Here is a 17064-nt window from a genome sequence, read left to right on the forward strand (position 1 = left end):
TTTCTCTAATAATTTAATGAAACGTCAAAGCTTCCGTGCTTCGCGCAGGAGGGGGGAGACTGAATTCAGACAAGGATTAAGAGTCGAGAACGGTACAATGAATCGCCTTCTTTCTCTAATAATTTAATGAAACGTCAAAGCTTCCCTGCTTCGCGCAGGAGGGGGGAGACTGAATTCAGACAAGGATTAAGAGTCAAGAATGGTAATACGAATCGTCTTGTTTCTCTAATAATTTAATGAAACGTAAAAGCTTCCGCGCTTCGCACGGGAGGGGGGGGGGTAAACTGAATTCAGACGAGGATTAAGAGTCGAGAACGGTACAATGAATCGCCTTCTTTCCCTAATGATTTAATGAAAGGTAAAAACTTCCGCGCCTCACGCGGCAGGGGGGGGGAACTGAAATCAGACGAGGATTATTGTCGAGAATGGTACAACGAATCGTCTTCTTTCTCTAATAATTTAATGAAACGTCAAAGCTTCCCTACTTCGCGCAGGAGGGGGGAGACTGAATTCAGACAAGGATTAAGAGTCAAGAATGGTAATACGAATCGTCTTGTTTCTCTAATAATTTAATTAAACGTAAAAGCTTCCGCGCTTCGCGCGGGAGAGGGGTTAACTGAATTCAGACGAGGATTAAGAGTCGAGAACGGTACAATGAATCGCCTTCTTTCCCTAATGATTTAATGAAAGGTAAAAGCTTCCGCGCTTCGCGCGGGAGGAGGGGGGGGGAACTGAAATCAGACGAGGATTATATTCGAGAACGGTACAACGAATCGTCTTGTTTCTCTAATAATTAAATGAAATGTCAAAGCTTCCGCGCTTCGCGCGGGAGGGGGGGGGGGGGACTGAATTCAGACGAGGATTAGGAGTCGAGAACGGTACAACGAATTGTTTCTTTCTCTAATGATCTAATGAAACGTAAAAGCTTCCGCGCTTCGCGCAGGAGGGGGAAAACTGTATTCAGACGAGGATTATTTTCGAGAGCGGTACAACGGATCGTCTTCTTTCTCTAATAATTTAATGAAACGTCAAAGCTTCGGCGCTTTGCGGAGGAGGGAGGGGAAATCGCCCCTTCCTGCACCCCCCCCCCCCCCCCATTACGTCATTGCTAGTCACCATTACGTACCAATATTTGGCTCGCATAATTTCAAATTTGGCCCCCCCCCCCCCCTAAGAAATCCTGGATCCGTGCCTGGTTCACCACATCGAGTCCTCGGTTACATTAAAGTCCACATTAATTTTGTACTATTGAAATCGGAAAGAGATTTAAACATGTTACTAAAAGGAATTTCTTTTTTTCCAAATGAAGTTTTTAAATGAGAAATTTGTACTAGTCATTTCCAAGTCAACATTATCAAAATACACCCTGAAATATAGATGTCCACGTTTTGACAGGAATAAGAGAGCAGGTCCGCGTTTTCATGTAGGGGTCAAGCGTTATCTCAAGTCCACAGTTCACCACATTGAGCCCTAGGTTACATTAAAGTCCACAATTGTACTGTTGAAATTTTGGAAAATTCGAAAGAGATTTAGAAGGAACTTCTTTTTTTCAAATGAAGTTTTTAAATGAGAAACATCTACTGATCATGTGTAGTCAACATTATGATAATACCCCCTGAAATAAAGAAGTCCACGGTTTGACAGAAAGAATGGCAGGTCCACGTTTTCCTGCGCGCGCGAGTATGTGTGCGTGTGTGTGTGCGTGCACTTGTAATGACCGTCAATCGGGGAGGTTCATATGAATACACAACTTCCAACTGTGGAGACACAGCAAACCGTGGAGCTCCACAGTTGCAGAATCATTAAAACGAGATTTAAATCAGCTTTGGGACATCTCAGTAGTACCCCATCAACGTTCGGCTGCGATTTAACTCCATCCCCGGTTTCCCACTTTGGAGTCATAGCTTGCAGCCTGAATATGTGTATTATTTTCCGATCTCAAGAATAATATCAAGTGAAGAGCGCCAGCATGAGGATACACACTGCACAGTCTGTATCTTATTAGATGCAGCGCATGCGCAGTGCTGGTGCAGTGCACCTTGCGACGTGCCTGTTAACGTATATGGACATGTCATGGCGGGATTAGTACAGCCACAACTGGCAAAAGTAAGTAGAACTAGTCTAGATCTAGAAAGTTTACTTTCATTTTTAATCCAGTCTAGGCCCATTAATATTCTATCAACTTTTTAAAGAATTCCTTAGGCCTATAGATCTAGTTCTATTCATGATATTGGGTACAAAAAACTCATACATAGATCTTATCTAGATCTAAGTAAGATGTAGATCTAGGCCTAACGTTAGGCCTAGACCTAGACTAGTACTACTAGTCTAGGCTACTAGTAGTAGTAGATCTAGGTCTAGTATAAGTTCTTCTTAGGCCTAACTTTAGAGTTAAACTAAAGGAATATCTAGAAACGTTAGATTCGAAGGTCTATTTCACATCAGCCAGATTTAGCCTAATCTAAATGTGTGCATGGGAAATGTGGAGCCATAGGTCTAGGCCTATCTGTATATAACTCACATGGGCCAGATGTGTATAAATGTGTGCATGGGAAATGTGGAGCCATAATAATCTGGGTCAGATGTGTATAAATGTGTGCACGGGAAATGTGGAGCCATAACTAGATATAGATCTACATGGGCAATATGTGTTTAAATGTGTGCATGGGAAATGTGGAGCCATATATATATATATTACACATGGGCCAGATGTGTATAAATGTGTGCATGGCCATGGGAAATGTGGAGCCATATATATATATATATATATATTACACATGGGCCAGATGTGTATAATTGTGTGCATGGGAAATGTGGTCCCATGTTTATCTCAACTATTTAAGGTGGATTGAAGATTTATAAATGTGTGCATGGGAACTGTGGAGCTATTACATGGGCCAGATTTGTATAAATGTGTGCATTGGAAATGTGGAGCCATATCTATATATTTTATACATAGGCCAGATGTGTATAAATGTGTGCATGGGAAATGTGGAGCCATATCTCTATATACATATATATATATTACACATGACCCAGATATGTATAAATGTGTGCATGGAAAATGTGGAGCCATGTTTAACTGAACTATTTAAGGTGGATTGAAGATTTATAAATGTGTGCATGGGAACTGTGGAGCCATTATACATGGGCCAGATTTGTATAAATGTGTGCATTGGAAATGTGGAGCCATATCTATATATTTTATACATAGGCCAGATGTGTATAAATGTGTGCATGGGAAATGTGGAGCCATATATATATAGATCTACATGGGCAATATGTGTTTAAATGTGTGCATGGGAAATGTGGAGCCATATATATATATATATTACACATGGGCCAGATGTGTATAAATGTGTGCATGGGAAATGTGGAGCCATATATATATATATATATATATATTACACATGGGCCAGATGTGTATAAATGTGTGCATGGGAAATGTGGAGCCATATATATATATATATATATATAATGGGCCAGACGTGTATAAATGTGTGCATGGGAAATGTGGAGCCATATATATATATATATATATATTACATATGACCCAGATATGTATAAATGTGTGCATGGAAAATGTGGAGCCATGTTTAACTGAACTATTTAAGGTGGATTGAAGACTTATAAATGTGTGCATGGGAACTGTGGAGCCATTATACATGGGCCAGATTTGTATAACTGTGTGCATGGGAAATGTGGAGCCATATATATATATATATATATAATGGGCCAGACGTGTATAAATGTGTGCATGGGAAATGTGGAGCCATATCTATATATATATTACACATGACCCAGATATGTATAAATGTGTGCATGGAAAATGTGGAACCATGTTTATCTGAACTATTTAAGGTGGATTGAAGATGTATAAATGTGTGCATGGGAAATGTGGAGCCATATATATATATATATTACACATGGGCCAGATGTGTATAAATGTGTGCATGGGAAATGTGGAGCCATATATATATTACACATGGGCCAGATGTATAAATGTGTGCATGGGAAATGTGGAGCCACATATATATATATTACACATGGGCCAGATGTGTATAAATGTGTGCATGGGAAATGTGGAGCCATATATATATTACACATGGGCCAGATGTGTATAAATGTGTGCATGGGAAATGTGGAGCCATATATATATATATATTACACATGGGCCAGATGTGTATAAATGTGTGCATGGGAAATGTGGAGCCATATATATATATATATATTATACATGGGCCAGATTTGTATAAATGTGTGCATGGGAAATGTGGAGCCATATCTATATATATTATACATGGGCCAGATGTGTATAAATGTGTGCATGGAAAATGTGGAGCCATATATATATATTACAATGGGCCAGATGTGTATAAATGTGTGCATGGGAAATGTGGAGCCATATATATATTACACATGGGCCAGATGTGTATAAATGTGTGCATGGGAAATGTGGAGCCATATATATATTACACATGGACCAGATGTATAAATGTGTGCATGGGAAATGTGGAGCCATATATATATTACACATGGGCCAGATGTGTATAAATGTGTGCATGGGAAATGTGGAGCCATATATATATATATATATTACACATAGGCCAGATGTGTATAAATGTGTGCATGGGAAATGTGGAGCCATATATATATATATATATATATATTATACATGGGCCAGATTTGTATAAATGTGTGCATGGGAAATGTGGAGCCATATCTATATATATTATACATGGGCCAGATGTGTATAAATGTGTGCATGGAAAATGTGGAGCCATATATATATATTACAAATGGGCCAGATGTGTATAAATGTGTGCATGGGAAATGTGGAGCCATATCTATATATATATTACACATGACCCAGATATGTATAAATTTATGCATGGGAAATGTGGAGCCATATATATATATATATATTACACATGGGCCAGATGTCTATACATTTGTGCATGGGAAATGTGGAGCCATTTATATATTACATATAGGCCAGATGTGTATAAATGGGTGCATGGGAAATGTGGAGCCATGTTTATCTCAACTATTTAAGGTGGATTGAAGATGTATAAATGTGTGCATGGGAAATGTGGAGCCATATCCATATATATTACACATCAGCCAGATATGTATAAATGTGTGCATGGGAAATGTGGAGCCACATTTATTATTGCATATGGGCTAGATATGTATAAATGTGTGCATAGGAAATGTGGAGCAATCTATATCTATTGCAAATGAGTCAAATATGATAAGATGTGTGCATGGGAAATGTGGAGCCATGTATTTACATGACCCCCTTGATGTACATCATAATGGATGTGTTTCATAATACCTCATGATTTTAACAAATAATATAATAAAATTGAGCATGGATATGAGTAGCAATATTTTGGCAAATTCCAGTATGATAAGGGGGAGGATGTGGGGGGGGGGGGTGTAATATTTAGATATTTTCTTCCAGCTTGCTCACAGCTGTGTTTCTGCATAATATTACTAATATTTACTTGACCTGTTTCAGAATCGGATTCTCAGAAGTCAAACCAGACAGACAGTTCCAGATATTTTTAGTGAAGTTGATCCTGAAGGATTTACAGTGAAACAGCTGCCTGACAAAGGTGAGTGAGGTTACATACATGTACATGTAGATTGTATTAATAGTGAAAATTCACTGTAGCATAGATATCTAACATTAATATGCTCAATAAAATATTGATTCAGAGCTAGACTATGCAAGGAACGCCTGGTATGGTTCTTTGATCACACCTCATCGCCTATTGTCTGAAAATCACCAGCTCTTTTCAGAGTAACTTTGATACCCTTCGCAGTTAAACAGGTCAACTTCTTTAGTAAAATCTATACCCTTTCTGTATATTTCATTAATTTCATGCAGTAGAATATTTGATATGCTTTCCCTCATATTTTTCTGTTTTTATAATCTTAATTCAACACTTAATTGCGTGAAGCAGTCTTCAATGGCAAAGTGTTGAAAATAGAATCAATTACCACTACTGCATTTTCGTCTACAAAATACTCAATAATCTAGCCCCTTATTTAGAATCTTTTGGTCATAATCGTCCAGTTTACTTTGTTACTTGTCATTCTACCTTAAATCCCTTATTTATCCTGAAACCAAAGACTGAATTTAAAAAACGTTCTTTTTCTTTCACTGCTCCAAGCATCTATAACAATCTACCGACTCATATTCGCACGGCAACTTCACTCCAAATGTTAAAAAACCAAATTAAGTCACTCCCTCTATCACTTTAATGCATGCACTGGTACCTAATGTTATATCATGACTTTTACCATAAGTTAGTTTTGTTTGTTTGTCTGTTTGCAGTTGTGTAGTCTATTTTTACGGCATGTGTATTTTTTAAAATATTTTTTTGGTCATTTTTCTTTGTATCAATAATATCTTAAATGTTTAATATTTAAGGCCTTCTGTTCATTTTGATCTAGTTTTTATTTTTTTAAAGCTTTTTTTAAAATGTTTTCTACAATGTATTCTATTTTTTTGTAAATATTTGTATGTACAGGGCTCTTTTGTAAAGCAGGAGGTATTAAACTTGATTTGGTTAAGTGTTTAAAGGTTAGACCTTGAAATGAATTTTAATGCCTCCTCATGGGGTTGAATGTCAAAAAGTTTTTAGAAAATCTAGAGAAAACGTCATGTTCATCATGACATGCATGACATTGTAATTTAATATCTGCAGCATACTAATATTAAATACAATGTGTTGCTTACAAGTCTGCTTGATGGCAATGTGACCAAAAAGACACACAAATGTTATTTAAAACTCAACCAATTTTGAAAATAAGTGCCTTCTTACAAGTACGAGTCCGAGTTACTTATCACACCTGAGCATTATCTTAAATGACAGACAAATATACTTGTAACATCATATTCACAATGTTCAAACTCGCATGATTGATCTCATGAAGATTATGTATTTCTTCAATCACAGGTAGAGCAGTCTTTACCACCAAAACGTTTGAAGAGGGAGAATTCCTTTTGTGGTACAGAGGAGATCTGGTAACCAGAGATGTGGGGGAACAAAGAGATGCAGACTGTGAAACTTGCTTCAGATACTTTTTCACATGGAAAGGGACGAAATGGTGGTAAGTCTACATACTATGACGACTTGATTTATTGAAAAGTATATTTTGTAATGATAGGTGTTGAAAACAAACCTAAGGGTATATGCTTATGACGTAGTCGTAAACATGTGGGTTGACAGGGCAACATATTTTCTACCAGTGGTTTTTGTTTTTTCCCTAGAGAAAGATCGAAAGCTAGTCATATCTGTCAAATTCTATTCCGTGCTTTTGAATAAACCCGTGGACTGACCACATACAGTACACATACATTTTTCTGCAGAAAGTATCAATACGGCAAGGACAGCATAGAACAAATATGCAACTTATATTCTTCTCTATCTATTCAAACCTGTTTTAGCTATCATACAAAAAACACACAATCTTACCAATGACAATTATTCAACCTTGTCAGTCCAACAGATCATATTCCATTTTGGAGAGCATAAAATGAGAATATAAAACAATATTTGGTACAAATATTGGATATAAAAGAAAGGTGCATTACACTGAAAAGTCCATGTTTTTTTTTGTACACTCCACATTTCATCTTACAGATGAAACAGATTCGGAAATTTCTATGCAACTTGCACCACCTCCCTCTCCCTCCAGTGAAGTTTTAAATGATGAAACAGATTCGGAAATTTCTACGCAGCTTGCACCACCTCCCTCTCCCTCCAGTGAAGTTTTAAATGATGCTGGTTCATCAGTTCCCTGCAATATGTCATCGGAAGACTCTTTTTCTACTCCCCCTTTCTTCTACACCTCATCTTCACTTCAGTCTGATATTACTTCATCTGTTCATTCATTACTTCCCCTAACACCTCCCCGCACCCCCAATCAACCCCTCACACAACCCCTCCCTCAACCCCTCTCCTAACCCCTCTCCCAACCCCTCTCCCAACCCCTCCCTCAACCCCTCTCCTAACCCCTCGCTCATCAACTCCTCATTCAACTTCTTCATCTGCTTTGTCTCCTCCTCTCCCTTCCCATCCTCCTAATTCATTTCTTTCAATGTCTGTTGTCCAGCGTCATCCTCGCATTGTAGCTGGATTTCTCATTTCGCTACTCCTGCTTGTTGTCTTTATACATCTTCTGCTTTTAATTTCTGTTATCCTTCTTTGTTAAATGTTCATCATTCATTTTGTAATTTCCCAAATTTCCTCTTCTTTATAATCTGGGAAGATGATCTGAGATGGGCCAACATATGTCAAATGGTAAGATTTATTGAAAAATCATTTGAAAACTTGAGAACAAAAATCATACAGTTGGTAAACATAATCTTCATTGAGGATGTAGTTTTCAATGCACAATTCAAACCCTGCATTGGATTTCCTGCTTTCTTTGCTCATTCTAAAATAATATAACACTGCATACATGTTTGGTCCGTTTGATATGAATTCAGGTTTGTGCTAGTAGCCACTTTTTATATTGTATTCTTTATTTGCTTTTTGGAGCTACGTTCCACTTTTAAAGATTAGATAGATTATTTTCTTCTTTCCCCCCTCATTCTACACGTCTGTTCTTGTTTATCATAATGCTTTTTTTCCTTTTTCCCATGCTATTTTTTTAATCTTTCCTCATCTCTCCCTCCCTTCTTCTCCTTGGACTCATCTTTCTTCTCCGCATGTTCCTTCTCCCCTGCCGAAGCCTTCTTCCATCTCTCCCACCCGGTGTAAACATCTTGTGGATAGATATGTCCGAAATTGTACATTTTCCCTTTAGTCTGTTGCCTCTCCTTGCCCTTTCCCCAATTTGGTCGCTTCTCTCTCTTTTTTGTTATTTTTGTTATACCATGTAATGTCTTTGGCTCTCGTATTTCAGAGGGTCTTGAGAGGATATATTTTGTTCGCAATGCTGTTGCCCGTGGCTTGTAGGGCGTGTCGTTATTCGACCTTTGTGTTTTTTTTTTGTTTTTTTTGTTATTTGTATTTATATTGAAAAAATCTTCCACGGTTAGTTCGTCGTCTTTTTTCGCCTCGGTACTCTTGTCTGATGCACGGTGACATTTTGTAGCATTACAATTTTAAGGCAAATCTTGTTTTATGAAAAGTAAACATATGCATGTTTAATGTTCATGATATTGGTTATGATTTCCAATGCCTACATGTAATGTTACCTATTTGTTTCCTATGTTACTTGTATTTCAAATTTCCTCCTAAAATTAACCATGCGTTAACAAAAATCATGACTGTAACGATTCTTCTTTGAGTGATACCCTACTTGAAAAGTAACAGTTAATCAAATAATATCTGACAACAGAGAAAACCTAAAGTGAAATCACAAATTGTAACCCACATATACTTGTATGTTTCAGTGATTCATTGTAATTTTAAACATTGATGAATCTAATGTTTTCATTTTTTTTCAATTTCATTTCCAGTAGGGATGCATCAGTCGAACCAACTAAACAACAACTGGGACGACTCGTCAACCATGGTTGGAGGGGTGAAGTCAACAGCAGAATGAAGATTAGAGAGAACCCTCACAATGAACCAGAACTGGTTCTCTTCTCATTGAAGAAAATCAAAGAAGGTGAAGAAGTGTTATATGATTATGGGGTGGGAGATAATTTTGTATTCCCAAGTCCTACTCAATTACACAGTGGAGTCCAAGATGAAAAACCTGAAATTCTGCAAAATTCTGCAAACCTCCCACCAGACCCAGAAAAAGTTTGTTCACCATTCTCCGAGCCTGCCACACAAGAACTAGTGGAACCAGATGGAAACTTTTCACAGTCCAATGTTCGAGCTGATGATGATGAAACATCTGAAGATCGATGCAGAAACCCCCCTAATAACGAAACAAATTGGGAACCATCCCCTAAGCCTGCCACACAAGCTTTAATGGAATCAGATGGTAAGATTTCACAGTTCAGTGTTTCAGCTGATAATGATGACACATGTGATGATCCATGCCGGAACCCCTCTAATAACCAAGAACATTGGGAACCATCCCCTGAGCCTGCCACACAAGCGTTAATGGAATCAGATGGAAAGCTCTCCCAGTTTGATGTTCCAGTTGATAATGATGACACATGTGATGATCCATGCATAAACCCCCCTAATAACCAAGTGCATTGGGAATCATTTACTGAGCTTGCCACACAACCTTTAATAGAACCAGATGGAAACCTTCCACTCTCCAATGTTCTAACTGATGATGCTGAAACATCTGATGATCTATGCAGAAACCCCCCTAATAACGAAACAAATTGGGAACCATCCCCTGAGCCTGCCACACAAGCTTTAATGGAATCAGATGGAAAGATTTCACAGTTTAATGTTTCAGCTGATAATGATGACACATGTGATGATCCATGCATAAACCCCCCTAATAACCAAGTGCATTGGGAACCATTTACTGAGCTTGCCACACAACCTTTAATGGAACCAGATAGAAACCTTTCACTGTCCAATTTTCTTGCTGATAATGATGACACATCTGATGATCTATGCAGAAACCCCCCTAATAACCGAGAGCACTGGGAACCATTCCCTGAGCCTGCCACACAAGCATTGATGGTACCAGATGGAACCCTTTCACAAAATATTTTTTCAAGTGATAATGAGGACACATTATCTGACCATAATGATGATAGTGATGATGATCCAGACTATGTCTGTGATTCTCAAGGAGATTCTGACTCTTCAGGGAAGACTTCATTAAATAATTCTCAAGCATCATTGCCTAAGGCTAAATGTACATCAATAAATGGCATCACTCGATCACTGAAATCTCTGTCATCAGATCAGTCATTGGAGGCATCATCAAGATATGGAGGCATTGATGCTGACCATGAGGGGATAACTGTGATGAAGACCAACAATCAAGGAGGGCGAAAATATGACAAGGTAGCTTATTGCATGATGTGTGAGAAGCCCCACAAAAAACTTCCTGATCACCTGCGGTCACAACATTCCAATGAAATAAAGGTGGCTCAATACATGGCAGCAACGAATCGAAAAGAAAAGGATAAGCTATTGACATTGATAAGAAATAAAGGAAATCACATGCACAACTACAGGGTCTTCGAAAAGGGTCATGGAGAGCTTGTGGTCGTATATAGACCTTCTTGTGAAGCAAAGCCCCGTGATTATCAGCCTTGCAAAGATTGTTTGGGATGGTTTGCGAAAGCCGAATTGTGGAAACACCGCTGCATTTTGAAGCAAGAAGAGCCGGCTAAGGAGCAAAAGAAAAAACGAAGAAGACTATTAGCACAAGGTCGACTCTTGCTTCCACCAGTGCCCTGCACATCAAGAGATTCTATAACACACAAAGTACTGAGTGGTCTCAGCGATGATGAAATCAAGGCCTGCATTCTAAATGATCAGTTGATTCTAGAATTGGCCAAGGTGTACTCTAAGAAATTGGGCCATGACGAAGAACAGCACAACCACATCAGATGCAAGTTACGAGAACTAGGAAGACTTGTACTTCAGTTTAGACGTTGCAGCTGCAATGGCAAGGCAAGTCTGACTTCCCTGATATCACCAAATGGTTTTATGACTGTCTTGAGTGCTGTCAAGAAAGTGGCAGGCTTTGATGAGGAGAACCACTTGTTCAATACACCAAGTCTAGCACTTAAGCTGGGACATACCTTAAGAAAGGCTGCCTTTGTGCTCCTGAGTAAGGCTTTGATGGACAGAGATGGGGATGACATGCAGAAACTTGTAGAAAAGTTCATCAAGCTGCTGGACACTTGTTGGGGATCTGAAATCTCTACTCATGCTCTACGAACTTTGTACCAGAGGAAACGAAACCAGCCCAAACTCCTACCCCTAACGAGTGATGTTGTGGCTTTGTCAAGACACCTAGAGGTACAGGCTGAACTTTGTGTAGACAAACTGTCATCTGGGACCGCAATCGAAAACCATAGCACATGGAGAGAACTCAACAAGACCATGCTGGCTCATCTCATTGTGTTTAATAGGAGGAGACAAGGGGAAATCAGCAAGATGACTCTTGATGACTACAATAAAATCAAGAAAGGTGAATCTCATATGGTGGAAGGACAACTAGAGATGCTGAAAGACTGGGAAAAAAATCTTGTAAAGTTTCTCTGGAGAGTTGAGGTAGTAGGAAAACGTGGCAGGACAGTGCCGATCCTTGTGACAGACTCCATGAAATCATGTGTAGACACCCTTGTATCCCACAGGGAGGAAGCAGGTGTAAACCCAAGCAACAAATACCTGTTCGCTGTAGCCAATAGTGACACTACATCTCATGTTCGAGGGTCAGATGCTCTCCGTGAGCTGTCAGAAGCATGTGGAGCACAAAATCCTTCAACACTTCGATCCACAAAATTACGGAAGCATGTAGCTACCATGTCACAACTAATGAGCTTGAGGGACCATGAGATGGACGCCTTAGCAAACTTCATGGGCCACGATATTAGGATACATAGGGAGTATTATAGACTGCCAGATGCTGCTATGCAGGTGGCCAAAATATCAAAGATCCTGTTCGCCATGGAGGGAAAAGCTGGGAACCCGGTCCAGCTGATTGGCACTGCAAAAAGTCTGGATGAGCTTCAAATCAAGTTAGATGAAGGTAAATTTGTGATGAGGGTAGAATTATACAGTGGGGATCTCAATCCAAACCCTAATGAGATGAGAAACATCATGGCGAGGGATGAGTGGGATGAATAACAAACCATGTAGCATGTACTCATTTTAAGAATCAAGTATTTCTGATTTCCACTCAACTTGACAATTATCAAATACAAAATATGTAAATTGATAAACATGCTGCAACATTATTGAATTAATGAAAAGTGTTGTTTTCAAATGAACCATGCAGTTAAATATTCCTCACTATATTGTTCACTTGTTTGTTTCAATTTATTTAGATTAGGGGTAATTAAGGCATTTGTTTGACTCGATCCACACATGTGGCATATACCTGGTGCCAATTCTACCATGTTGTATTTAGAAATAATTGATTATATTCTTTTGTTTTAAATTACAAGTATGTTTTCTTTGCAGTTGACCCAGATTTTCTTTTTGGTGAATATTATTGATTATTATTTTATGTACAGAGATCGACACTGGAGAACAGGGACCTGAATCATGTGATGACAATTGTGACAGCGATGTTGATTCTGGTGATCATGATGTCGAACGTCAGCTACCTGGATGCTCCCAAAAAGGTATGACTTTAAGTCCAATGAGAGCATCTAAAAAATTCTTTTTGCAAACCTAAATGTTAATTTTGCCTATTGTACCGCACTCTCAATCATCCTCAAAAGCCAAAGTGAAACCAAACTTTTTCCTGTTGAAATCACCACGTACCAATATTTGTGCATTTTGAATTGTTAAAAATTATAGCACAATTATAATTGTAATGTAGCCTCACAAAAAGGCTGTTGCCAATGACGGAGAAAATCTATTAGTGAATTTAATTGGTCTCTATATCTAAACTTCTCTAAACTAAAAAAAAAATGTGTACATACAATAATATAGACTCAGAAAGTATTATGTGATCGTGGCCCTTTTGTTCTAGACTGGGAGTCAGGGGTTGTCAAGGTAATACAAAATGTACTTTTTTTCATGCACACAGCAATCACTACAATATACTAGGAAATGGATGAAAATGGAGGCAGCCAGGAGCCCCTCCCAAATAAACCCAAAACTGAGCTAGATTAGCAAAATAAATGACCAATAGAAACCGGGTAGAATATGTGAAACATAACCCCATCTGTCATGACACTGTCAGATAATTTAAAGACTTGTTTGTGCCCGACTCCCCTAAACGGTAGATGCCCATAATTTCACGAAATATGAGCTTTACAAAATTATATGATGGCTTTCTTCCCGCAAAAAAAAATCGTTTAAGTGTATTCCTCCCAGGATCACACTCTATTCTGCATCACTGCAAAAGAGGATTTAAATATTCTTCCTCTCCTTCCATCCTCATAACAGTAATGCACTCTTCAAGTTCATGGGTCAGAGACTCAGAGAAACAGTATGTGATACTGCATTTATTATTCTGCATAGTATAATTGCAACATTTTTTTGTTATTGTCTTTCATTAGGTACCAAAAGGCAAAGGAAAACGCAACATGTACTGGAAGAGGTTGATGAACAGCCAATAAGGAAGAAACGAAAGACAGCATGGAGCGATGCGGAAAAGTCGGCTGTCCAGAGACGTTTAGGAGCCTTTATGACTGTTCATTCTAAGCTACCTGGCAAGAGAGCGATAGACGAATGCTTGAAAGCTGAAGCTGTGCTGAAACACAGAACGTGGGTCAACATCAAAGACTACGTAAGAAACTCGAAGGTTACCAAAAGCAGAAAAACACAGCCTTGGTAAAAACATTCCCTTTAATATCAAATCACCATTTTTATATTGAATACACACATGCTTTTGTTTTGAGTCACCAAACTGCTGAAAATGCTCATAAATTACAAGGCATGTTCTTGTTATTACAGTCTAAAATGTGTATTCTTTTATATTTGGTTTCTCCATGTATTCATAAAATGTTTACCCACTCTACTGGCAAAGGATTTGTTATTTTGAGGTTTTATTATCATTTTTGTAGGCATCCGGCAATTTGTAATTGTGTTAGGGTCTTAGTGGACCTATGCTTGGCCACTCCCAGATATCAATGACAGGGAGCATATCGTTTAGGCAACATGTACTGATTACAATGAGAATTTTGCAGCATGAGTTGGAAATATCCTATTTGAACAAGAAAAAAACCCATAGATTTTTTAACGAAATAAATCAGTGGAAGTTGTAATCAAACAGTCAAGTATTTGTATTTACATACCATAATGGCAGCATAAGAAGGCAGTAGGGGAATTGACTAGTGTAATGCTTGTACATTTGTGACACAATTAAAACTTAAACAACATTTATTATGAGAACACGTTCAGTATAGTGTATTAATATCATCATCAAGGGAGAGTGCCCTTATTATGTGTAAAGGGTGCCCCTTTTCATTTTGGACAGAACTTGTGTTGTTTCTGATATTATTATGGGGTTGTACTAAACACTCGGGTCACGGCTCGTTTGGCCATCTTTTTTTAAGTGTCTTCAAATCGGCTTTTTAATATAAGGGGGAAATCTTATTTCAAATTAGCGACTGTTTTTACACTCGGGTCGCGGCTCGCTGGGCCATTTTTTCAATGATGTCTTCAAAGGGGATGCGTGGGGAAATTTACTTTAAAAACGAAGTTGTAAGTTGTGATTGTTTTTTGTTCAATGATAGACAAATAAGAAGATTATAATTAAGGCTGACATCGGGAAAGACAAATATACTAGGTGGGTAAAGTGGATTTTAGATAAAGTGTAATAGTACATAGGTATATGATCTATTAATATGATAGAAACAAGGAAGAATGGATACAGTGAGAAGATGAATTGTGGGAAATTAAGAACTACCAAGAGAGGAATACAAAAACAAAGAATGAAAGAATGAAATGAATATTTCCATCATTCCTTGTAATATCCTATCAAGTTTTATTCCTCGCTTTTTTTCATATTTGTCAGTCTTTAAAAAATATTCTTTCTAAATTTTATTCTACCCCTTTATTTCTCATCTTTTTTCTATCATGTAAATCTTTATTTCCTCCACTCTTTTCTTTATATCTTTATCACTGTTAAATCTGGCCAATGAATTCTTTCAATTCCCTTTTTATTAAATATTTGTTTTCTTTCATTCTTTGTTTATGTAATCCTCTCTTGTTAGTTCTTAATTTCCCACAATTCATCTTCTCACTCTATCCATTATTCCTTGTTTCTATCAAATATACAGTTCATTTCCCTTGTAGTATTACACTTTCTCTAAAATCCACTTTAATCACCTAGTATTTTGTCTTTCCCAATGCCAGCCTTAATTCTAATCTTCTTATTTGTCTATCATTAAAAAAATAATAATCACAACTTCCAACTTCTTTTTTAAGAAAATTTCCCCACGCATCCCCTTTGAAGACATCATTGAATAAATGGCCCAGCGAGCCGCGACCTGAGTGTAAAAACAGTCACTAATTTGAAATAATATTTTCCCCCTTAAAAACCGATTTGAAGACACCATTTTGTTTAAATGGCCAAACGAGCCGCGACCTGAGTGTTTAGTACAAGCCATTAATATGGGATAGTGTAGAGATAGAATTTGTACACTTTTGTTTAATTAGCAATGCAGTAGTTTCTGCAGATTTAGTATAATTGTGGCAAAAAATAGAGGGGGAGTCAATGATCAGTGCCCCCTTTAAAAAGTAAACCGAATGTATGTTTGTTGTGAATTAATAAGAACAGATCTGAATATTATTCTCAGATTTCCCACATACATAAAATATGTCAATTTAGTGTTTAAGCACTAGACTATAGATGATGGTTGTAATGTGAATAATTAGTTGTGATGGGGGTCGGGGACCCAAAACCTTTTTTTTTTGTAATACCTTTGCAACAAAACAAATAAAAAGGGCTATAATAAAGGGTTGGTTCCAGTATAATCATATAAACCTACAATATTAATATGATTCACCTTACTTCTTGCTGATTCAATTTCATCCCTGGTCCCTTTTTTTTGGGGGGGGGGGATTTGTGATGTCAGTGAGTTCTCCTTCATTCTTCATCATTGTTCAAAAGTTGGCTTCTCCAACAAATTTGTATTGCGTCAGATTTGTGTTAAATGTATAGCACACAACTAATGATGATGCTATGATAGGAATGTAAAAAACAGATATGCTGTGTAGCTTTTTTAACCTTAGGTACTGTTAAACTCTACGTAATTATGTTCATCAAACTAATATCTGGAATCTTTTACATCCATTTTGCCCCCAAATCAAACTCCATCATGTTAAATGGTATCTTTGGAATGTACTATTGTTACCACTGACAAATATTCATATATAATATTTGAGAAACTTGGAAAAATGGATATTATTAATTTTGTCAGACTGAAAAGGGAATTATCCCTCAAATACTAACGCATTCATATTTATATGTATCACATGA

General features: G+C 37.6%; 1 protein-coding gene across 2 annotated transcripts; it reads left to right on the forward strand.

Moving 5' to 3' along the window:
• Positions 1–1688: 1688 nt before the first annotated feature.
• Positions 1689–15576, forward strand: LOC105438748. Of its 2 annotated transcripts, XM_030993168.1 has the most exons (6): positions 1689–2106; positions 5525–5621; positions 6972–7125; positions 9485–12654; positions 13142–13252; positions 14138–15576. In XM_030993168.1, exons 1-6 carry the CDS (start codon positions 2074–2076, stop codon positions 14413–14415), a joined length of 3843 nt encoding a protein of 1280 aa, XP_030849028.1. In that variant the 5' UTR covers positions 1689–2073; the 3' UTR covers positions 14416–15576. The 2 variants fall into 2 exon arrangements, with proteins under 2 accessions (XP_030849028.1, XP_030849029.1); XM_030993169.1 differs by lacking the exons at positions 1689–2106; positions 5525–5621; positions 6972–7125 and adding an exon at positions 7987–8318.
• The last annotated feature ends 1488 nt before the right edge of the window (positions 15577–17064 follow it).

Source organism: Strongylocentrotus purpuratus, unplaced genomic scaffold (assembly GCF_000002235.5).
Source record: "Strongylocentrotus purpuratus isolate Spur 01 unplaced genomic scaffold, Spur_5.0 spur5_scaffold_20, whole genome shotgun sequence".
NCBI classification, from domain to species: Eukaryota; Metazoa; Echinodermata; class Echinoidea; order Camarodonta; family Strongylocentrotidae; genus Strongylocentrotus; species Strongylocentrotus purpuratus.